A 23,541-nucleotide genomic window follows, 5' to 3' on the forward strand; every position below is an offset into this window, starting at 1 on the left:
CGGACTTAACCAGGATCCAGCTGCCTCTGCTAGCCGAGGTAGAGGGTCGAGAGCTGGGATTCATGGCTCAGGCTGTTTTCGATATACCCGTTTGTACTGATTATGTCAATGCAGCCTTTACCCGAGTCGTCCTCGTCGTCCCCCTGCCCTACCCCCCCCCCACCTCTGTAAGGTGGGAAAAATCACTCTCTCTCAGTAAAAAAGGGCAGAGGTGGCTCAGGGCACCGCCAGAAAATTCTGTATCCCACAGATGCGCTTTGACTTGGTTTGTGTGGTATTCCCACTACCCTCTCACCGTCCTCAGGGCCCCTGGGGATGAGAATGGCACCCCTCCATTGTGGCCGCCTTCTGAGCTCATAGCCAGCTCATTCCTATCTTAGGGCCCTGCACCTGTGGCATGACTCTATCTGGACTGCTCCAGTCACATGCTAGTGGGGCTCCTTGTCACTCCGCTCATTCCTCAATTCCTCGGGAGCACCGCGGCCAATCACCCTTTCCAATGTGACACTCCAAATTTATTTTATTATTTCAGACAGGATCTCTCTATGTAGCTCTCCCAGCTGGCTCTCGGCTACTGTGACAAACACCACGACCAAAAGCAGCTTGGGGAGGAGAGGGTTTATTTCATCTTACACATCCACATCACAGCCCATCATAAAGGAAGTCAGGGTAGGAACATGGAGGCAGGAGCTGGAGAGGGGCCTTGGAGGGGTGCTGCTTACTGGCTTGTTCCTTAGGCTCACATTCAACCACCTTTCCTAAACCACCCAGGACTACCTGTCCAGGGGAGGCACCGTCCACGGAAGGCTGGGTCCTCCCACACCAGTTATTAGTCAAAAACCGAAAGGAAGGAAGAAACGCCCTCAAAGACAGGCCTGTAAGCCAATGATGGAGGCATTTCCTCAAGTGAGGTTCCCTTTTCCCAGATGACCCTACTTTGTGTCGTCAAGTTGATGAAAACTCACTAGCAAAGTCCAGTCTGGTCTAGGACCTGCTCAGCCCCACAAATGCTACAGGTATTAGCCCCCTGCCTAGCTGTGCACCGTGAAGTCACTCTGTGAATCAGTTCCCTTGTTCTCATGCCCATGCACCCATTAGACTCCTGTCCGTCTGTGATGCCCTCAGTCAGTACCAACACATACAAAACAAGGCAGGAGAGCGAGCAGTCCAGGGTCTCTGCCGTCCTAGGCCACTTCCCTCACAGCCTCAGGCCTTCTCAAGGTTCACAGGCAGGAGAGTAGAAGGAGAGTTGTCACCTTTGTGTGTGACGCAGGGCTCTGAGTCAGTCCCTTGGGAACCAGGCCCAGAAGATGTGGCAACAGATCCCAGTTGCTATTCTGGCAACTGCTACCTTCCTACACCTCTGGTTGGACATCTCTGGGTAGCATCAGAAGCTGAACACTATTTCTCAACTTCCTGCCAACCAGGAAGAAAGCCCTGCAGTTGCGGCAGCGCAAAGCGACCATCCAGGAACACCCAGAACAGGCCATGTGTATGTCTGGAAAATGGCAGGTCCTGGAATGCTCCACTGAGGCCAGCCTCGCCTGCTCTCCCCTCCATCCTGTCCAAATAGCCACTTTTTTGTGTGTGGCTTTTCAAGACAGGGTTTCTCTGTGTAGTTTTTGATCACATCTTGGAACTCACTCTGTAGACCAGGCTGGCCTTGAACTCAGAGAAATCTGTCTGCCTCTCCTCTGGAGTGCTGGGATTAAAGGTGTGCGTCACCACAGCCTGGCTCCCCAGCCACTTTTCAAGGTCTGGCCATCTCCGATGAGCCAGTAGAACAATTATTGAGAGACTTTCCCAGGGTCCTGGCTGGCTAGTCTTGGGGGGCATCTCTCAACCCCCCTACAGCCCCCACAATGCTACTTCTTGCTAAGAGGTTTCCTTTCTCCCAAATTCCAGGTCCTTCACTGTGTCCTTAGCCTGGGAACTAAAAGGGACATGTCTGACCAATCTGGTCTCAGTTTAGAAGTTAAAGTCCCTTCCCTCCTGACATCATCTGGGAGGTGATTTGATAACGGTTCCTTTCCCCAGGACTTTGGCCCCAGGCTTCTCCCCAAAGCTGTGCATCCCAGGAAAGAGCCTGCTGTAGGGCAGCTGCCCGGGCCATGTTGACTGTGTTACTGAGGTCTGTGTGTATCTTTCTATCTCATACATCAGACCAAGAAGGCACCGGGAATTAGCACCATGTCCTGGAAACACAGCCAGGCTCTAGTACATCTTGGAAGAAAAGGCCATTGATCAAAATTGGCTCAGTCTGGGGTCAGAGGCCATGCTGGTTTCCCAGAGGAAGGAAAGCAGGTACTTAGGGGTTCTAATGACTATCCTAAAACTCTTGGACTAGCAGCTGGGGCTTCCCCATTTGACAGGTGACTGAGAGATCATTCAAGATCAATAGTGAACTTTGGGCCCTCCCCCCCCAGCCTCGCTTCCACACCACCCTCGCCATGACCAGCTCCAGGACAACTGCTCTGCCGCATCTTTACCCACTTATCTCCCAGAGGGGCACTGTGGAGCCTTAATCAGAGCTTGGAACTGGGAGGCCTAGTATCCGGGACTGGTCTTGCTCCTAACCTGCACCTTAAAGCCTCTGGACTTGTTCTCCCATTGGGACAAGGGAGCAGAGTGTCCACTTTCCCCCTTCTACAGAGTGTGAAGCTAGGACTACAGGAGCTGGTGGCCAAGACTGTAAGTTCCCGGGCCCAAGGCATGGTGCAGGCTAGTTCCAGCATTTATTGCTGTGGTCTTTTCTCACCCCCCTTCACCCTGTGAGCCTCCATTTCGTGGTCTGTAAAAAGAGAATATCAACATTTTTTTTTAATAGTAAATGAGCTAATGAGGCTGGGGTTGAGGGGGGGATTCCTTCCTCTAAACAGGACACAGCACCGTCACCCAATAGGGCTGAATAGTTACAGCATTAGTTAGGGGATGCTGCTCTCCTGTGGCTAGTAGGAGTAACTGCAGGCTAGCTCCCTGGGTACCGCTGGAAAATTGTTGCGGGCGCATGCCCAATATCCAGATGAAAAAGCAGACAGGTGAGAGTCACACGGTGTGCGTCTCCACCCACTGACACAGGCGACGGGCGTAGCGAGCCGGGCTGACGGTGGAGAAGGACTGGCCTGGGTAGCGCATCGTCTTCCACAACTGCTCCAGCCGTTTGCGAAGGCCATAGACGGTGGTCAGATCCACCAAACCCAGAAAATAACGTTGGTCTGGCCCATCCAAGACATGGAGGGCGTTGGGGACGTCTAGCAGCAGCCGGCGGTTCCGGCCCTCCTCCAGCCCCAAATTTGGCGCATCATGTACGGACCTAGGTGTGGAAATAGAATAAAGCTGTCCCCTCCCAGCCAGTGAGCTACTTTAGGAAGCTGAGGAATAGCGTAGTTGACAGTCAGACATTGGCCACAAGTGGCTGCTGAACCCTTGAAATATAGCCACTGTCATGAATAATATCAAGTTCCAATATAAACTGAACTTCAAAATCAGTACTGAGGGTCTGGAGGGGTGGCTCAGCCATCCTGCTGTTCTTGAAGAGGACCAGACTTCAGTTCCCAGCATACACCAAGAGCCCCTCAAAACTGCCTGTAACTCCTGCTCCAGGGGCTCCAACGCCATCCTCTGGCCTCTGCAGGCAGTGCACTCATGTTCACACATGTAATTTAAAAATAAAATCTTTTAAAAGGGCAGTATTGAAAATAACGCAAATAGTCTTATATACATTAAGGTTGTTGAAATAAAATATTTTTGTTTTATTTTTGAGACAAGGTTTTGCTGTGGAACAGCCCTAGCTGTCCTGAAACTCACTTGAATTTTGGCCTCAAATTCAGAGATCTACCTGGCTCTACCTCCCAAGTGCTGGGATTAAAGGTGTGCACCACCATGCCAGGCCTTGGCGTATTAGATAAGCTCTTTAACAACAACTGAGCTACATCACCAGGGCCCCCCAAAAAATTAATTCTATTTTCAAAGACTCAAAAGCTACTTCTGGCCAGTGTCTGTGAATGGGACATAGGACTGTGGACTAAATTATATTTCTGTTGGGGAGGGCCAATCTCAAACATTTAGATCATACAACCTGGCCCTCATCTTGTATCCTCTAAGTCTCTGTGGGGAGTCCAATCCCAGAAGCCTTCGGCACATAGAGATGAAGAACTGAGAACAGAGTCTAACCGCAGTTTGTAGACCTGTGAACTGTGAACTGTGTGTGTGTGTGTGTGTGTGTGTGTGTGTGTGTGTGTGTGTGTGGTTTCTCGAGACAGGGTTTCTCTGTAGCTTTGGACCCTGTACTGGAACTCGCTCAGTAGACCAGGCTGGCCTTGAATTCACAGAGACCCTCCTGTCTCTGCCTCCCGGGTGCTGGGATTAAAGATGTGAGCCACTACTGCCGGGTTCCTTAAATGTATTTTTAGGAGCAGGTTCCTGCCGCCAAATCCCAGGCAAAGCAAGTTCAATTTCTCTACCTTGTCCTGCAGGAGACACTATAATAGGGCAGTGGTTCTCAACCTTCCTAATGTTGCGACCCTTTAATACAGTTCTCATGTTGGGGTGACCCTAGCCATAAAATTATTTTCATTGCTACTTTGTAATCTTGCTACTGTTATGAATCGTAATGTAAAATCTGATAAGCAGGATATCTGGTTTGAAGACTCACAGGTTGAGAACTACAGCTATAGCTGAGGGCGGGCTCTTGGAGAAAATTCAGCCAATGAGAGACAAGCCCCACCACAGTACCGACCAATCAAGAGGGGTGGCAGAAGAGCCTGGGCAGGATTAAGCTGGAAGCTGGGGAGCTGTGAGGCAGCGTTAAAGAGCCTATTGGGAAAAAGTTCATCTTGACGCTATCCTCTGCAAACTGGGACTTGGTAGTGCTCAGCTCGATACATTGGCAGTGGGTAAGAGCCGTGCTTGAACAGCACTGCTCCGTGGATGCCTGGGCTGTGACTGTATGGGCCATTATCACTCTGGATCCTACTCAAACCTCCTCTGCCCTAAGGGCCTCTGCCATAGACGGGGCAGAAATAGAAGGTGCATGAGAGCCGAGGGCATCCTCATCTTTTATTCCCCTGCATTAGACCAATGGGCTTGGGTTCAGGGTTGGTGTTGTTTGAGACAAGGTCTAACTATGTAGCCCTGGCTGACCTTGAACTCAGAGGTCCAGCTGCCTCTATCTCCTAAGTGCTGGGATTAAAGGTCTGCTTTAAAGTATCCATCCAGCAGACTTGGTTTCTTAAATGGCCTTTCTGTTCAACCACAGAGGTGAGCCTTGGAGAATGCTATCAGAACAGGAGCCCACTGACTTCCCTCGCCTGCTCTGAGCTTGACCGTCACATCTGTAAAGTGAGAAACAGCCCATGGTCTCAGTGAGGGTCATGGCCAACATGCACAGAGTGACAGTCACTTCTACACAGTACACGGTGATGGTGCCAGTCATGGCGACTTCAGGGGCCTAGAGATGGAACGACTGGGTAAGAGGCCAAAAGAACTAAATGGATCTTATCCCTGCTTAGAAACCTCTGGTGACCCCATATGCCCCGCCAGAAAATAGGCAGACTGTTCAAAACCTCATTAAAGGGCCTTGATCAGTTGGACCCCTTTAGTTCTGTCCTCTGCTGTGGTCGATCCGGGTCCCTTGCCTCTAGTAGCCATACACACACACACACACACACACACACACACACACACACACAGAGTACCTCCCAGCATTCAGGCCTGTGCCATGCCACCAGAGGGAAGGCAGCCCTCACCCCCACCACCTAGCTTTCCACACCTGTCCCTGCCATTGCACCAGTAGGCGAGGCGCACCTCATCGTACTGTAAACGTTGTAAGAATCCTTTTCATCTTCGTGGAGAAGCTGAAAGGCCACCAGGAGACTGTAATCCAGCACATGCAGGTCCCGCAGGAAGGCGGTGTCCAGCTCCATCTGGCGGAGGAACCAGCTCCGCTGGGATCCTGTGAGATCACCAGACCCCACCTGAGTCCTCCTCGTGTGCGTGCGGGCTGCACCTGCACTTGCCCCAAAGTGTGGATGTCGTGGCCATCCCTATCCTGTGATTTGCCTTGTACCCCCCGGGCTGTGTAAATCTGGAGCAAGGATCTGAATTTGGGCACAGAGCAGTACTAGGGGCCCTCTTCCAAACCTCACCCTGGATGGAGGAAGAGGAGACAGTGACTACCACGGGACTCACCCAGGTTGATGGTCTTCCCCTCAAAGTTGAGGTCCTTCAGCACCACGATAAAGGGGCTGCCCTCAGGAACTGGCTCCACCCAGCGGCTCACCTCACAAGCCTTGATGTCATACCTGGGAGGTGGGGTACACACAGAAATCATTGGAAGCAAGAGCTTCCCAGATGTGATTGTTCCTACATGGGCTAAGACACCTCCAAACATCAGCACCCCCATAGACTGTGTCCCCATGTTAGAGATGGAGAAACACAGGCTCAAGCGTTCCTTTAAGCTGTCTGTGTCACAGGGTAAGCAAGGATTTGAACTCAGGCCTTTGCAAGTCCAACCCCGGTGTAAGCCCTGCCTTGCCTGTTTCTCAGTATCTTGTCTGCCAGAAAGAGGATTCCACCAGCAGGGTGGGTCTGTTCTCCAATTTTAACTACATTTCTTTCTTTATTTTTGGTTTATCTGAAACAGGTTTTCTCTGTGTAACAAACCTGGCTGTTCTGTAGTTTGCTTTGTAGACCAGGCTGCCCTTGAACTCACAGAGATCCGCTCACCTCTGCCTCCCGGGTGCTGGGATTAAAGGCGTGCACCACCGCCCGGTCATTTTTTATTTCTATGCGTGAGTGCATGGTGCCTGTAGCTGACTTGAAAGAGTTAGTTAATGCTTTCCACCGTGTGGGTCCTGGGGATTGAACTCGAGCCTACAGGCTTGCCTGCAGGTGACTCTACCATCTGAATCATCTTCCCTGTCTTGTTCTCTGATCCTATTAGACTTCCTCAGTTTCTCAACTATAAAATGAAGGTGGCTAGTACAGTGTGGTGGCCTGTAATCCCAGTACTGAGGAGATAAGGCAAGGGGAGAAAAGAACGGAAACAGCTCAATGCCTTTTTAAGAGAAGTGGGTAGTGGGGATCTGTCTCCCACCTACTGATCTTGGGAGGATCATATTTGGTGGTCTAACGCCTAAGTACTGGGGCCTCAGACTGTACCGTCCCTGTGGAATCGGAATCCTATATCCGCTCCGGAAGGACTCACCTCTCAGAGATGCGGCTCACAGGGTAGAAGATGCTCATCATGATGATGAAGTACTTCTGAGGACAGGGGTGGGGAGTGAGGGGAGCCCGGACCTCATCCTCCAGCAGCCCCCACTGCTGAGCCACCTCGCCTCCGCCACACCCACCTTTTTTCCGCGAGCTATCCGCAGACTGTGCACTCCTGAAAGAGAAGGCTCCAGGTGAAGGCCTCTAACTCCGCAATCACGGATCTGCGTGACCGGTCGCGCATCTTTCTCAAGACCCACAGCATACCTGAGTTTGTCACTCCAGTTCCGCCCCAAGACTCCCTTCTGAATCTGTGTCCCTTCTGAATCAGTGCTGGTCCACCCCAAAATACTCCAATTCCAAATCGGCCACTTTGGGCTCCCGTCCCAGGATCCGCCCCGTCCACAGACCCCGCCTCTCCAGGCACTTTGCGGTTTAGGACCTGCCCCCAGCGGCGTACCCAGCAACCGTGCCAGCAGCGAGTGTGGGTGCCGCCGCAGGTGCTGCACGTAGCGGGGCAGGTGTGCGAGCAGCACCTGAACCTCCTGATGCCTCTGGGTCTTCAGGAAGAAGCGCTGGTCGTGGCTGCGAGTGAGAAAGAGCGGTTACTGTCCAGACTTGACTGGAGCAGCTCCGACCCGATCTCTTTCTTGCTCCTAGTCTGGCACGAGAATGGATGTGTCAGACCACCCTCCCTCGCTTCATTCCACCTTCATTTGGCCCTGACCCTCTGCCCGTGGCCATCCCGCCAGCTTGGAACCGAGCCTCCAATCCGCCCCACCCCTGCTGCAAGCTCACGACAAGAAGAAGCTGGCTTTGCTCTTGGAGGTGCTGAGAAACTGAAGGTAGGGGCCACCGGGGCCCAGAGTAGCCTGGTAGTCCTCTTCAGACAGGCCTAGGAATTGCCTCAAACGTGCAAAAGCTGGGCCGGCCAGGGTGCCCATCTCGAAGCCCTGTGGAGGAGAAAGCGGCCCCATGTGGGTTCAGGTGTATGTAGGCAGTGGGCCTCTAGTTTGGGAGAGGCAGGACACAGCTAGGTCCTGGGAACAAGCCATCACTGGCACTCACAGCTGAGGGGGAAGGAGCCAAGGCAGACTCCTGTTCCTTCTGGGCTCCTTACCTCTTCGTGAACCTGGGTCATGACTTCAGAGAAATCCTTCTGGGAGGGAGGTCCCTGCAGGGGTGAGTAGAGGGATTTAGAGAAAGTCGGGATCCGCCATCGCCTACCCAGAGATTGTGACTACAACACCTGACCTTGTCTGTTACTTTAGCAAACAGGGACTGGATGAGTCTTGTTAGCCTGAGCTGGGCAGTTGGGCTTCAGATTCACTCAGGGCTGGAGGAAGGATGGGCAGGACCTGAGGCAAGGCCCCATGGGTGTGTGCTATCACCCACCTCTGAGTCTTCAGGACCAGGCTGTGAGTTCAAGCCTGGAACATGCTTTCCCTCGTGCTGGCTGTGCACAGCCAGATTCCATCCCAACGAAAGGCAAGGCCCCGAAGCCAGGCCATCTGCCAGCTGTGCCTGGGAGAGCCAGACTAGAGGAGGCTGCCTGGGGAAGGTGGCTTCAGGGCCAAAATCTGAAGGGGGATGGATTGGAGAAACAGGGTCCTCAGCACTGGCAGCCAGAGGCAGGGCGAGAGGGTTCAAATGTTTGGAGCCCAGCCAGAAGAGATTTTCTGCAGGTGAAGTCTAGGGAATTTCCTCCAGATGTGGTAGTTGGACTGTGCACACGTGTGTGCACACAAACAACATACAGGCTCACCCGCCTACTGGGTTGCTGAGCTGGCAATTAGGTGACCCTTTCTGCTGAGCCAGCGTGGCCCCAGCCCGACAGGCTCCAGGGAGGATGGGCTGGGTTGGCTTGGGTGGAGCCGGGGTCCCTTCTCAACCATACAAGCTGGCAGGGCCAAGGGGCCTCAGCAACCAAGGGGTAGTAACCCCTCCACACATTATACAGATGGGGGTACTGAGGCCTACCTAGAGAGAGAAAGAGGCCCACCTAGAGCACACATCCACCTCTTGAAGCAGGGAGTCCTTCGTACCTCCCAGGCTTTCCAGCATCCCAGCCCAGAATTTCTGCTTCCTGACACACATCCCTGCCTCCCTCTCTTTGGTAGGTCTCTCTGATCCCCAGTACCACAGTATCACGGATAGCCGGCCGGGCGTCCCTCTTGGAGTTTGTGTTGCACGAGATGGACTGGTCATTCACCTTGGGTGGGTTGTCCATGAAGACCTGGGTGGCAGCCCACAGCCCTTCCTGCATCATGCGTGTCATTCTGTGCAGCTCGTGCCCTGGATTGACCTCAAACAGGCCGACTCGATTGTGCTTGTCTCGGAGGCGCCACAAGAATCCATGTTGACTCCCTGGGGGAACTGGCTTGTTTGCAACCTCCAGGGAGGAGGACTGATGGGAGGAGTCACAGGAGACAAAGAGCACACGGTGGTGTCTCTGAAGGGAAACACACAGGTTCAGATCTCCCCTTTGCCGCTCTCTGCTTCACTTTCCCCAGCCATAAAACACAGCGATGATGCTATGGCCGCTCCTGGTGTTGAGGGGCCACATAGCACCTGACATGCGAGACCCAAATAGGATGTAGACCGAGCATGCCTCTTTTTTAAATTCCCATTTTCTTTATTCTGTGTGTCTTTTACATCATGTTTCTTGATCCCATTCCTTTCCCCGTCCGGCATACGCCCGCCTGCAGCACGCCTTCTATTATCAAGTCCAGCTGAGTCTGACTGGCTCTCAGAGGCTGCCTGGGGTCTTATTTTTTCCTTTGCATCATGTAAGGTCTGTTACATGTTAGCTGCTACTGCTGTGGCTGAGCTGCCTTCAGAGGAAGCCTTGCCAGCAGGTGCTAGGATGCTGGGAGATTCAGTGACTCCGATTCCCTGGATTCCCTGATCTATGCCAGCAAGAAAGGTCAAATAGATGCTGAAATCTATTTGAAATGCCCCATTGCTAGGGGAGACCCATCATGTACTCAACGCTGAGAGCTAGAGCTCTTATGGAAGAGCTTATCATTCCCATTTTTCCTGATGAGGAAACTGAGGAACACCTCGGGGGGCACCCACCTGATTATAACCCCCTTCATACCTGTGCCCATATGGGGCATGTCCTGGTCGTCCCAGAGCAAAGTCCTACCCTTGCTGAGATGGGGGCGTGTCCACACCTCTGGCCAAGAGGAAGGCGGAACCTGTTCACTCACCCTTCCCTCTTCTGTCCCCTCTCCGGTCCGCACCTACCTCGCGGGGCCCCGGGCTTGGAGTAGCCATCGCCCCTAACTGCAGCTTCTCTGGCTTTGGCTGTATCCCCGAGGCCGCGATGGAGGAATCAGGCCCCACCTCTACATTGCGACAGGCCAATCGCGAGGCTTCTGCCCTGGTTATGTCCAATCCTCGAGGGGGGCGCTGGCCTTTGCCTGCGACTCCCACCTCCGCTGCTGCTGCAGCATCTTTCTCACCCTGGGCCTGGTCGGGTGGGGCCGCTGGACTTTCTTTAGGATGCCGGCGAAAGGATTTTCGTCTCAATTTCCTTCTGAACCGAGGCCGTGGGTTTCTGGTGCTGGCTCTGGAGGCAGGTAGTCTAAACTGTGTTCTTCGGCTATTTTTAGGCATGAAATTCCCATTGACTGTCTCTCAGGTGAAGAAACTAAAAACATAAAAAGAAGTGACTATCGCCAGGTCATACATCCTTCCATATGACTTGAAGCACCCACCGGGGGCCAGAGCGGTGCCAAACTCTGGAGCTTTCATGGTGAACTAGCTGGAGGGATACAGCTTCTAGCCTGATCTTTTAAAGGCATGGACAGGATGATGTCACCCTTGTCCATTAAGCCTCCAGTGATTTCCCTTGGCAGTGGAACAGAAGCCAGCCTCCTCACCACGGCCCAGGCCACCTGACCTACTCTAGACTCGTCTCCAAACACCGTGAGCGTCTCCAAACACCGTGAGCGCCAACTGCAAGCTTCCACCTCGAGGCTTGCTGTCCCCCATCCTGGACTCCCTAGGAGTTCTGTCTGGACTTCTACTTGCTATGATCCTTCTTCCCACCTTGCAGGACTCTATGTACTTCCCCTGCACTCTGGGTCACATGACCTTTATTCTCATCACCCCTGACATGAGCAGAGATTGTCTTGCTCAGGTATTGGTTTATTACATCAAAATCCTCCTGAAATGGGAGTGCCACCAGGGCAGAAACCACATGGAGCAAATTTCCTGCCTCAGTGCCCAGCACAAACTGGTGCTTGAGAAGTATAGATTGGAATGATGGGAGTAGGGGGTGCAGGGAGCCTTGATGCATCTCCATAAGTAAGAGACCACAGTGGCTGTACTGATTAGATAGTCTCTGCCATGCAGGGCCTTGGGGTGGTGGGAGGAACACAGAGAACCAGAGTTGTAGATGAGAAAGGTGTTCAGATATGCTGGCTTAAACTTGTCTGTGTGCACACGCGTGGGGTGCCAGTGGAGCCGAGAAGAGAGTGTCGGGTCCTCTGGAACTGGAATTGCAGGCAACTGGAAGTCACTTAATGTGGGTGCTAGAACTGGACTCTGGTCCTGCGGTGTAGCTGTTAACACATCTCTCTAGCCTAATATGTATTTTTGAGAAGCCATAGTGGAAGCCAGAGTGGTAGGGGAAGCACAGAGCGGGGACCCTCGCTTTTTTAGGAAAAGAGATGGTGGCTTTGTAATCAAAAAGGGCTGGAGAGGGCTTGAGAAAAGAGTGAGAACTGATACAATTTAGGGTCATGTAGAAGAGAGATGGGGGAAGGAGCCAGGGTGAGGGAAACACGCTTGCCCAGTAAGCATGAAGCCCTATGTTCACCCCAGATGTAGTGTGTCCCAACCTTGGAGTCCCAGCCTTGGACAAATGGAGACAAAAAAAAAAAAAAAAAAGAAAGAAAAGAAAGAAAAGAAAAAAAAAAAGACCAGAAGTTCAAAGTCATCCTCAGCTACATATTTTAATGCCAGGCTAGGCTATATAAGACCTTAAAAGGTGTGCTAGGCTCCTCTTGACTCCCCAGTTGTGACTTTCCCCAGCCAGGACCATACTGTTCCCAGTTTCCGCTTCACCTTGTGTCTAGCATAGGGACAGCAGAGGTAGGACAATAAGGGAATCTGAGCCTCCTCAAGCCATTCTCCCCAAAGCAAGAAGGCAGAGAGACAAACACCAACACAATTAACATTTATTTGTAAATCTTCCCAAACAGGCCAGCTAGGATCTGGGGTGGCTGCCTGGATGTCCCTGGATTCTGTGGTCTGTCAGTCTTTCCCTAGGGCTTTCTGGGTCCAGAAGTTCTCATGGAGTCTGGACAGTGTCAGACACAGAGAGCTGCCATGTGAAGGGACAGGGTTGGTCCAAGAGGTGGGGAGGCTGCACACAACCGTGGAGCCTGCTATGTCTACCAGCACATGACAAGAGGAACACAGACGAGAGCAGGACCCTGTGGGAGTGGCAGGGAGCTTGGACTGTGAGGTGGACAGGACCAGCCATGTTCTGGCCTGAGCCCAAAGGGAATGAAGAAGAGGTTTCCCAGTCAATCTTCCTCTTGGCTTCTGGAAGGACAAATGAGAGGGGAGAGGGTTCCAGTTTGTCAGAGCTGACTTGGAAGCAGTCCCACCTCCCAAAGAGGACTGCAGCACAGCCATGCTGACTGTCTTGCAGGCTGTGACCTTTGGCCTCTTCCCTGGAGGAGATATGGAGAAGGTTCTGGTAGCCTCATCGCTGGACCTTCACTGAGCCTTCTTGGTCACCCTCTGGCTCTTCAGCATCACATAGGTGATGAACAATCCTGGAATGCAGAGTGAGAGGATTGCGCAGGCCCAAGTGAAGGCTGGATGGCAGGGCAAGATGACCCACACGCAAGGTTGGGCTCCCAAGCAAACACCCCGCGGGCCAGTCAACCATCGTCAAGTGAGTGCAAGGAGCTTTGCAGAGTGCTTCTGATTTCACGGGGAATGATCTTCCTATCCATCTACTCACGCATCCGCCCTCCTACCTACCAGCACCCCATCCTATCGTCCCGTCACCCGAATCACTCTGCACTAGCTCAGTGTACTCCCATGAGCTTAAAACGCTGTAATGATGAAGATATAGTCCCCAGTCCACAGAAGCAATAAGAGATGCAAGGGTGGTAGGAGGGTAGGGGGCCCAGGTGCGAGGATGAGGCTGCGACTGCAGGAGGGAGAACCTGTGATTGTTAAGGAGGAACAGGAAAACCCCAGGGAGAGCTGGGGACAAGGAGCTTCTAAGCAGATGTACAGCAAGTGTCAAAGAGTGGACGCACACCCTGCCAGATCAGGAGACCACTGGAGAATGGGAGTCTTACCCACAAACAGGAGCAGCAGGAGGCCTGTGGCCAGTGGGATAAGGACAGCATAGGCACGGGGCAGGAAGTACTTGTGGATGACATGCTGGCTGTCGATGAACGGCTGGCAGCAAGGGCAAGAGCTCTGGTAAGTATTGCTCGTCTTACCTAGCCCAAACAGGAAGCCATCCCACCTCCCCTGTCCAAGGGGATGGACCTGTCCTGGTGTCTAGCAAAGAATCATGAAGAATCCCCAAGAGGTTCCCCACCTTCTCTTCTAGGTGGATATGTATTTTAACAAGAGTCTCACTGCATTATCTCAGGGAGCCTTCTGAGTGCTGGAAACCAGTCTTTTTGTTTTCTGAGGCAAGGTCTCACGACATAGCCCTGGCTGACCTGGCTGACCTGGACCTCACAGAGACCTCCCTTCCTCTGTCTGCCTTTGGAATGCAGGAACTCTAGGTCTTTTTAAATTATTCTATTTTTTGATTATAATATGTGCACATGCATGCAGGTGCACCTCATTCACGCCCTGGATCTCCAACCCAGCCAACACTTAAGTAAGACTGGTGTGCCAGGTACTTTCTTTTTTGGGGGTGAGGGAGGTGATTTCGAGACAGGGTTTCTCTGTGGCTTTGGAGCCTGTCCTGGAACTAGCTCTTGTAAACCAGGCTGGCCTCAAACTCACAGAGATCCACCTGCCTCTGCCTCCCAAGTGCTGGGATTAAGGCGTGCGCCACCACTGCCTGGCCTTTTGCTGGATCTCCTGGAAATGGATTATAGATGGTTATAGCTGGCCATGTGAGTGCTGGGACTTGAACCCCAGTCCTCTGGAGGAGCAGTCACTGCTCTTAACTGCTGAGCTATCTATATCTCCAACCCCCTAAGCTTTCTTTCTAAAGGTGCTGACTGCAAGGTTCCCCTTTTCAAACACAATGCACTTTTAAGCAATAACTCACAGATTTTTCCCACATTAAAAAGAGAGAGAGAGAGAGAGAGAGAGAGAGAGGGCTGGAGAGATGGCTCAGAGGTTAAGAGCATTGCCTGCTCTTCCAAAGGTCCTGAGTTCAAATCCTGGCAACCACATGATGGCTCACAACCATCTGTAATGAGGTCTGGTGCCCTCTTCTGGCCTGCAGGCATACACGCAGAAAGAATATTGTATACATAATAAAAAAAATATTTAAAGAGAGAAGCCTCAAGGTGTTAATAAAAATCTATTGGTGATTGCTACACCCAGGAGGTGCTGGCTAACCGTCCGGTGCAGCAGATGAGAGAGGCTGGACCTTACTCTTTTCCTTGGGTCTCAACCTCACCTATAAAATGTAGACACCATCAGCAATCATAGTGGAGATTTTGTGATATTATGGCAGGCCAAGCACCCAGCACAGTGCCTGGCATGCAGATGCTGCTTGAGTCGTGTTAGGAGTCTGCTTATTAAGAGATCCAGCGTAGGGTGACGGTGAGCTTGGGGCGGGGGGTACATACCAAAAGAATCACCCAAGTGGTGTAGTAAGTGAAGATGATCAGGCTAACGGCGACGAGGCCAAATCCCACCACTTGGTCTGTCCCGGTGGCCTGGAGAAAAAGGAAGGCTCAGCTGGCGAGATGCGCAGACAGTTTACACGCCGAGCTTCTCATTCATTCAACAGCTGTACACGGGGGCTGACTAAAAGTGGCGCTCCAGTTTAGGAAGCCACGCCGGGTCTCGTGTCACCTATCCACAAGCGGCCGGGAGAGCGATCCGGGTTCGGAAAGCCCGACCCCAAACCCCAAGTGAGACTCCAGGCCCGACCATTGATATCCCCAAACCACACAGCTACCGCAACCCAGGCTCACCATCTTCCCAGCGCTTCGCCGGAGCAACAAGACACATCCGGTTCCTGGTTGAGGACTTTCCGGCTTGTAAATTGAGAGTGGCACTCCGGGAGTTGTAGTCTTTGGACCAGTCGAGGACAGACGTAAGGGCACATTTCCCCCCCCCCAACCGCTTTGCACGTCGGGAAATGTAGTCTCTAAAGGAAACTGGCTGCTGACTCAGACTTCCTGGTCTTTGTGGCTACAGCACTGTCATAACCTTCCCAACCAATAATCCTCCCTTAAACATCACAGCCCCAAGCCAGAGCGAGATGCATCCCGGAGTCGGAAGTCATTTTTCACCCCTCGTAGCAAAAATGAGAGTCAGCGAAGGACAGACCATAATCTGAGCCAGTGGTGAAGCAGACACCAGAATTTAAAGAATTTCCCGGTCCTGAAATTGTCAAAGAGGTTGTAGAATGATCGCCAACGGCCCAGAGGAGGTGTGGACAGACAAGCCAGCACGGATGAGGAGGATTTGCACTAGCTGAGAGGGAATTATACTCCCTTGTTGGCTGGTTTCCCACTAGGTTCTGACTGCCACATTTCTGGATAGCCCTGTGTCCGTTCCTGAGGCAGCAGCTCCCTCTTTGTGCCTCCACAGCTCCAGTGTGGGATCTTTTGTTTGTTTTTTGGATTTTCGAGATAAGGTTTCTCAGTGTAACAGTCATAGATGTCCTGAAACTAGCCCTTGTAGAACAGACTGGCCTTGAACTCAGAGATCCACCCGCCTCTGCCTCCTGAGTGCTAGGATTAAAGGCATGTGCCACCACTGCCCAGCTTAACCAATTTCTTTGGTGACTAACACCCCACACCCAGAGTGCCTAAACTGAGTGTCATGGCTAAATTCCCAAGACAGGGTTTCTCTGGCTTTCCTGGAACGCACTTTGTAGACCAGCTTGGCCTTGAATTTACAAAGATCCATTTGCCTCTGCCTCCCAAGTGCTGGGATTAAAGGTGTGTGCCACCACTGCCTGGCTATGTTCTATGTTCTTTTTGTGCCCACTCCTCACAAATAGAGTTGAAAAGCAAAGCACCAGGAGGCAGAGGCAGGTGGCTGAGTTCAAGGACAGCCAAGACACACAGAGAAACCGAGTCCGGGAATTTTTGTTTTAAGAGTGTGGAGATTATGACCCTGGCCTCCTAAGCTTTCCCCAGCATGTCATCCAGCACATATAAGATATATGGCGAGCTTCTGTTGTTTTGGCCCCCAAGTGAACATAGTAATGAGATAATTTAAAAAAAAAAAAAACCAACGAAACAGAGTAACAAAAACATCAACATTTAATCCCCCCAATCAAACATTGACACTAGGCTGATTTCCCCAATGACATTATGTTCTACTGTAAGCCGAGACAGAGATACAGCCAATGGAATGGGGAGCAGCGGTAACATTGTTAGAACAGGAGGGAGTAAAGCAAAACCAAACATTCCTCCTTCACCTCCCACAGAGGAAGACCCGCCTTCTCCTTCCTGCCAGACCATGCAGTGTGGTCAGGTGTGGGGACAACCAGAAAAGAACCCTAAAAATATTGTAGACCTTTATATCTCCTAGTAGAAATATTAAACTGTCTTTCAAGAAGGCTCCAAACTGGCATTGCATAGACCAATTCCTTTCCAAAAATATCTCTTAATATAGCCTATCTCTGTATATAGAATTTGAAGTCCAGGTGCTTGGGCACCATGTAGGCATCACCGAGCTCAAGAGGACTCTTAGGCTGGAGAAAGGCTCTTAGTCTCGGGCTCCCACCAATGTTCATTTGGTTGTGGCTGTGTTTTCAGCCCAGTGTCTAGAACAGGAGCAGTGTGGCACAGACCCTCTGGTTTAGACCTGGTCTGGAGGCGTCTTTCCTAGCAGTACTGACTGCTTTGTCTGGAGCCTGGAATTCTGAAGCAGACACAGACAAGCAAGAGTGGTAGTGCTCTCTCCATCTTCCAGAGGTCACCTCACCTAGAAACAAGGCTGCCAGCGTCCCTTAAGTGCCAGAAACCCGCTGGGCAGGAAGGACTCTCTGAGCTGAGCAGAACCTTCTCCAGTCATGTTCTGTTCGGCCTCAGCAGCGCCTTCTAACATCCATTTTCCAAGAGTCGTCAGGTGTTTAAAACAATGGCAACAGAATCCCTAGAAATGCCCTGGCCCTAACACCAGGAAGGCTCTAAAATCACAGCCCCAACAACTTTTGCTAACTAAGGAAGACAGAAACTGAGCAAGGGATCTCCCAACCTGGGGAGTCCAGCTATCCCCCATCCACAGAACGAGTGGCCTGTACCCTGCCCCCCACCCCCATCCCCTGTCCCCAGCCCTGCTGAGATGTAGGTGGAGTGGGGAACAGAGGCACCTACCTCCCCTTGCTGGGGGAGGGGGAATTCAGAACTGTGAACTTAGAAGGAAAGGAAAATACCTAAAGGTTAAGGAAACGCCAGCCTGCTGGGTTGATACAAAATGAGTGAAACTTAAGGGGTGGGAATTTATCCAGGGCCGAACTGGCAGCCAGTACCCTCCTCCTTTAAGCAAATTACAGAAGTCACAGAAAGTGCTGGGGCTGGGGAGGTACCAAGAGGGTGGGTGGTAAGGGGAAGGCCTGAGCAGGGCACAGGACCAGACTCCCCAGGGAAAGCATGCCCCTTGCCCAGAGGGCCGAGGCTTGTCTGGCAATAAACCAGCTCCAGTCCGTGCAGTCACAGCCCACCTGGCTGACTGCCTCTCCAGCCTGGAACCCAGCCCAGGCCTGCTGACAGGAGAGCAGAGGAAGAGGCCTTTGCGTACCCAGCACAGCTGGGCCCCACCCTTCCTTTCCTGCAGGAAGGCCAGCTGCTCAGGACCCAGCCCTGAGCAGATGGCACCGTGATGCTCAGACCTTTCTAGGCCCTGCTCTTGGGTCTGAACTGGGGATAATTAGAGGGAAGCGGCAGTGCCACGTTCCAGCCGGGCGACTGGACCCTAGGTCTGGCTGCACAGCAGACAGCACCCAGGAGTCTGGGATAAGGGCAAGGATCCGTGGGGGACAAGCACGTGCAAAGTGCAGGCTGCAGGGCAGCGGGAGAACATTTGATGAGGGAGGTGGGGTTGAGGTCTTGGCTCCCAGGAGAAAGCTGCCGGCAGGTCTCCTCAGGATACAGAGGACAGCTGGAGTACAAAGCAGAGGGTCAAAGGTGGCAGGATTCTGGGGAGGGTCCAGCTTCTAAAGGGCAAGGCCAAGGAGCAAGAGCCTTTTAGACTGGCTGAAGCTGTTGCTCCTGCAGTAAGCAGATCATGGGGGTGGCAGCCACAAGCACCCCAACATGAAGGAGTGACTGTGTCTTTTGCTGGGCCCAAGTCTTCTCTAGTTTGGGCAGTCCTGGTCAGCTCCATCGCCCCCATTTTCTAGTGGTTCGAGGACAATATTCACAGTGGCACCCAGGACCAGTGGCTCCGGGGCGGATGAAGGACAATGGAATGATGCTGTGGGGCTCGTGTGGCTAGAGTACGAGGAGGCACAGGTACAATGCAGAGCAGATCCGAAGGGCAGCTTCCGGCTTCTCCAGGAATGCCGCTGACCTGGGTGCAAGAGACGGCAGGGCCCTTCTTCAGACCTGGTCCCTCAATGGCTTTCAATCACGACAGGCTCATAGACTCCAGAGGAGACTCTGCAGGGGAGAGAAAAGTGAGCTTATTCCCTCTGATGCTCCAGTTACTGAGCGTTGCCCTGGGCCAGCCCTGTGGGTACTCCACATGCCATCACGGCTACCAGTCTCTTACAGGGGGCTGAACTGATGCCCGGAGATGGTTAGCCATTTCCCCAGGGTGACAGAAACAGGTCCACAGCTGTGCCTGATTCCCTCTGGACATCAGCTGTGTACACACACATGGATGGACCACCCAGGCAAGGAGAGATTGTTCCCTGGGTCATTTGACAAATGAGGAAACAGGTTTGGAGGGACAAATCTTAACAGATTTGTTAAGATGGCAAGAAAGTCAGGCAGTGGTGGGTGGTGTGCGCCTTTGATCCCAGCACTTGGGAAGCAGAGGCAAGCGATCTCAGAGAGTTCGAGGCCAGCCTGAGTTGGAACAGAGTGAGTTCCAGGACAGGCTTCAAAGTTACAGAGAAACCCTATCTCAAAACCAAAACAACAAAAACAAAAATACAAAAAAACAAAACAAAACAAAAAAGGGAGCAGAGAGGTGCGGAAAATGCTAAGGGAGTACATCTACTCTTTTCACTGCTTGGGTCCTGCAGAAACCAGGCTTTCCTCCCTTCTCCAATCTCCAAATCCCAGCTTCTCACTCTACAAGTGATCTAAGGTCTTTATCACCTTTGTAAGTAGGTCCCTGTGGTTTCTTGCTCTTCCACCCAGGGCAGCCCAGAAGGAATGCTGGGAGAGGGTAGTCGTAATTTCTAGCCTCAGCCAACAGGGGTCAGCAGAGTAGCACAAGACACACACTTCACAGAGGTTTTTGGGCTCTGGATCCAGAAGTTCAAAGGAACACAAGGGAAAGCTCTAGGACAGTCCTGTATGCTGGACACTGCTCTCACTCACTGGCTCACAGGCCTGGGGAGCCAGACACACTGGAGTTCCCCTCACAAAGGACTGTGAGAAGGCACTCTGAAGACACAGTTAGCGAGGTCCAAGCCAGGTCAGGGGTCCCTATGGCTGCCTTACCACACATCCCTGTCTTCAGTTTCCTACCTGTTGGCCAGCTGAATGCCACTCAACGTGGTGGAGCCATCACGGCTCACAAACAGCCGAAGGTTACTGTCTGTGGGGACACAAGGGAAGACAGGCTGAGCGGGCAGGGGCAGCCTCTGGAGGTTATCATCGCCCCCAGACGGCTTGAAGTGGCCAGCTCACCCTCAGTATTGCTGCCATCAGTGAAGTCCTGGCTCTGCATTATCTTCTCCACAATGTCATCCGCATCAATGCGGGTGTCATCCACCCAGGTTGGGTGGCTCTCCACTGAGTCCTTCTTTCGCCTTGAGGGAGAGGGACAGAACTGTATGACAGGGCAGTGACAGGCACAGCAACAAGACACGGGTAACCCCAGCACCTACAGCACTAGCACACTCTATGCACACCCATGTAGCACTTCATTGAGCCCTTCCGTTCATCCTTAGCGGCAGGTGTTAATAGACTAGGACTAAGGTTAAGTACCCTTCAAGTCAAACAACACGTATGCAGGGGATCTAAGGCTCAAACACTGTTGGCTGGTTCTACAGACTAATACACAAAACCACAAACAGCAGCACTGGATAGCAAGGGTACATGCCTAGCCCAGGGCTGTGCTCCTGCAGCCAGCAGCTGGTTACATCATAACCATTAAACACGTGGAGATGGGGAATCTATTCTGTTGTCCCTGTGTGGTCAGATGCAAAGTATAGGGAGCACTAGAAGGGTTCTGTTTACCAGGGAGTCTCAAATAATAGGACTCACCGAAACGAGCGGTCGGACAGATGCAGGGGCCGTGGGGGTCGTGGTGGCTTCTCAGGAGGTCGAGGTGGCTTCTCCGGGGGCCGATGTTCCCTGTCAATGCCCTCAGGACCCTCTACAGTCATGCTGAGGCCACCAGAGGTGCTGCTACTAGTGGACGTGTTTCTGCGGTGTGTCAAGTCAGACAGGCTGGAGGAGCGAGAGTGCTCTGTGCTGTAGCCTGGGGGGTGGACAATATTGGGAAGGCGATTACAGGGCCCCAGGGTTGTGGGAGACCGGAGATCCCTAAGTTAAGGCTTGACCACTCACCAGACAGCTTGGACTGCTGGCTGGCATAGCTGGAGTTGCGGGAGTGGCCAGAGTGGAACACCTCCTCAGGACTGGACAGGCTCTGGTCCGGCTCCTCTGGCAGTCCTGGGGAGAGGAGCAAGGTTACTAAGGGCCACCTCACCCATAAGCCTCCTCTCAACAAGTCTTCCATGCGACACTTGTCTTGGGACTCCATTCCACAGACTGAAGATCAAGGGCTAGAGGAGCAGCGATCTACCTCAAGTCACAGGCTACCCTGGGAACCCAGTCACCCACTCCTCAAGTGGCTGTGGGACCTTCTTGAGTAGCCTATCTGCTACAGATCTTTGAGGACAAAAGATGAGACAGCTATCCACAACCTCGGTGAGTGTGTGAATCAGGACAGCACCCATGGAGGCCTGGTCAGTCTGTAACCTCGGTGAGTGTGTGAATCAGGACAGCACCCATGGAGGCCTGGTCAGTCTGTAACCTCGGTGAGTGTGTGAATCAGGACAGCGCCCATGGAGGCCTGGTCAGTCTGTAACCTCGGTGAGTGTGTGAATCAGGACAGCGCCCATGGAGGCCTGGTCAGTCTATAACCTCGGTGAGTGTGTGAATCAGGACAGCGCCCATGGAGGCCTGGTCAGTCTGTAACCTCGGTGAGTGTGTGAATCAGGACAGCACCCACGGAGGCCTGGTCAGTCTGTAACCTTGGTGAATGTGTGAATCAGGACAGCACCCATGGAGGCCTGGTCAGTCTATAACCTTGGTGAGTGTGTGAATCAGGACAGCGCCCACGGAGGCCTGGTCAGTCTGTGGATCAAATAAGAGTTTTCCCAGGACAGAGCTTAATGCTGAGACCTTTAGGACACCACAGAGGGGAGACAGAGAAGGCAGCAGGGAACAGCATACTAAAAGCCTTGAAACTAGAATGAACTTGGGTTTGTTGGCAAATCTGGGAAAAGAAAAGCAGGGAGGATGGAAAAAGACCCCAAGAGAGGCCAAAAGCTATGCTCTAGGTCAGTTCAAACCACCCTTCCTGGCACTCACTCCCCAGCTGTGAACAAAAGGAACTAGGTGGAAACTAGGCAAGGCTCTGCGTATGCACACACCCCTGCCTTACCAACCTCCTCCACTCCAGAGATAAGCAGAGATACTCAAGCTACAGGCTGCATTCAGGTCTGCCATATTCCCACCGAAGTCAGGCAGGGTTTTGTATTTCTTGAATAGGGTCTCACTAGGCAAGTGACCCAGAACTCACTATAAAGACCAAGCTGCCTCTAACTGCCTCTTAACTGAGATCCACCTGCCTCTGACTTCCAGGATTAAAAGGTTTGTACCACTATGCCCAGATTTTTTTTTTTTTAATTTTAAGATAGGGTCCTAAGTAATCCAGGAGGATATGATTTTGCTATGTAGATTAAACTTCTGATCCTCTTGCCTCCATCTCCCGTACTGGGCTCATGCACGTACCACACCAGCTCAGGCAGACTTCAAGTTCTCAACATGCTCGCTGTATAAGGCAGGGGAACAAGCTGCTAGGTACTCTCTGCTCAGGAGAGAATTATTGCCTTTTAGTCTACACAGGACAGCATGTGCTGGTCTAAACAGCTCTCTCCTCTGTGGCCCAGGATCTACTAGCTAGAAAGAGCGATGGTGCTGTGCTGGGAAGCACCCACCCCTGTACAAGCCAAGCCAAGGCAGGAAGCAACGGCAGCACCTAGGGGAAGTCAAGCCCTGGTGGTGAGGTCCATCAAAGCTCTCAGGTCTGGAGAGCCATACATGCTATATGCTTATTAATCATCTCAGGCCCCCCTGCCTCCCAGATTTGAGGGTTGAGGCTATCATGGCACTCAGACCACATGAGCAAGGGCAGCACCATCAGAAGCATGCATCCTCTCCCACCACCCCACCACACTCATTTTAAGAGAGGGTTTCAATATTTAGCCCTGGCTAGCCTAGAATCAGAGATTCTCCTTCCTCTGTCTGAGTGATGGGATTAAAGGTGTGCGCCACTATGCCTGTACCCTCCTCTTGATAAGCATTTTCCTGGGACAGGATGTTCAGGGGAGAAGCTGTAGTCACAGGCAGTGGAGAGACAGGCAGATGAAGATGGTACCTGAGCCCAGGATGGTGGGCCGGGCCTTGTGGGGCCGGGACCCAGTCAGGGAATTGGTGCTACTGCTGCCACCGCTGCTGGTCCCACCACCTTTACATGTCAGCTGCAGGGAGGAGTCCTGGCCCGGGATGGAGATGGACTTGGCAGTAGATGGTGGCCTTGGGAGGACAGAGGGGTGTGACTGGGGTGCCCCAATCTCAGGATCAGATGGAGACGGGTACCCCAGAACCTGGAGGAAGGAAGAATCTATTTCACGGCCCCCAACCCCACCAATAGCCAGGGTGACACTCACGTCTTAAAACAGGGGTCTCCAGAGAGCAGGAACATGCCAATAGTGACCTATTGGTA

General features: G+C 52.5%; 3 protein-coding genes across 4 annotated transcripts in view; all 3 read right to left on the minus strand.

Moving 5' to 3' along the window:
* Positions 1-603: 603 nt before the first annotated feature.
* Positions 604-11,144, minus strand: Pip5kl1 (phosphatidylinositol-4-phosphate 5-kinase like 1). Of its 2 annotated transcripts, none has more exons than XM_085681360.2 (10): positions 10,462-11,144; positions 9,425-9,664; positions 8,333-8,386; positions 8,011-8,165; positions 7,673-7,797; positions 7,353-7,387; positions 7,208-7,263; positions 6,190-6,302; positions 5,806-5,953; positions 604-3,313 (listed from the first exon to the last, which is right to left on the minus strand). In XM_085681360.2, exons 1-10 carry the CDS (start codon positions 10,831-10,833, stop codon positions 3,046-3,048), a joined length of 1,566 nt encoding a protein of 521 aa, XP_085537486.2. In that variant the 5' UTR covers positions 10,834-11,144; the 3' UTR covers positions 604-3,045. The 2 variants fall into 2 exon arrangements, with proteins under 2 accessions (XP_085537486.2, XP_048288062.1); XM_048432105.3 differs by lacking the exon at positions 10,462-11,144 and adding an exon at positions 10,313-10,455.
* Positions 11,145-12,385: 1,241 nt separating this feature from the next.
* On the minus strand, positions 12,386-15,501 carry Dpm2 (dolichyl-phosphate mannosyltransferase subunit 2, regulatory). Its single transcript, XM_048432102.3, has 4 exons — positions 15,363-15,501; positions 15,012-15,101; positions 13,545-13,647; positions 12,386-13,007 (listed from the first exon to the last, which is right to left on the minus strand). Exons 1-4 carry the CDS (start codon positions 15,363-15,365, stop codon positions 12,949-12,951), a joined length of 255 nt encoding a protein of 84 aa, XP_048288059.1. The 5' UTR covers positions 15,366-15,501; the 3' UTR covers positions 12,386-12,948.
* Positions 15,502-16,646: 1,145 nt separating this feature from the next.
* Positions 16,647-23,541, minus strand: part of Eeig1 (estrogen-induced osteoclastogenesis regulator 1) — a 29,625-nt gene continuing 22,730 nt past the window's right edge. Inside the window, exons 5-11 of the mRNA XM_087899736.1 lie at positions 23,486-23,532; positions 23,194-23,351; positions 21,096-21,200; positions 20,790-21,006; positions 20,211-20,332; positions 20,049-20,118; positions 16,647-19,007 (exon numbers count right to left, since the gene is read on the minus strand). Of these exons, the coding sequence (XP_087755862.1) occupies positions 18,962-19,007; positions 20,049-20,118; positions 20,211-20,332; positions 20,790-21,006; positions 21,096-21,200; positions 23,194-23,351; positions 23,486-23,532 (765 nt within the window). The 3' untranslated portion in view covers positions 16,647-18,961. The remainder of the gene's footprint in view (positions 19,008-20,048; positions 20,119-20,210; positions 20,333-20,789; positions 21,007-21,095; positions 21,201-23,193; positions 23,352-23,485; positions 23,533-23,541) is intronic.

This window comes from Myodes glareolus, chromosome 21 (assembly GCF_982192425.1).
Source record: "Myodes glareolus chromosome 21, mMyoGla1.1, whole genome shotgun sequence".
Lineage (NCBI taxonomy): Eukaryota > Metazoa > Chordata > Mammalia > Rodentia > Cricetidae > Myodes > Myodes glareolus.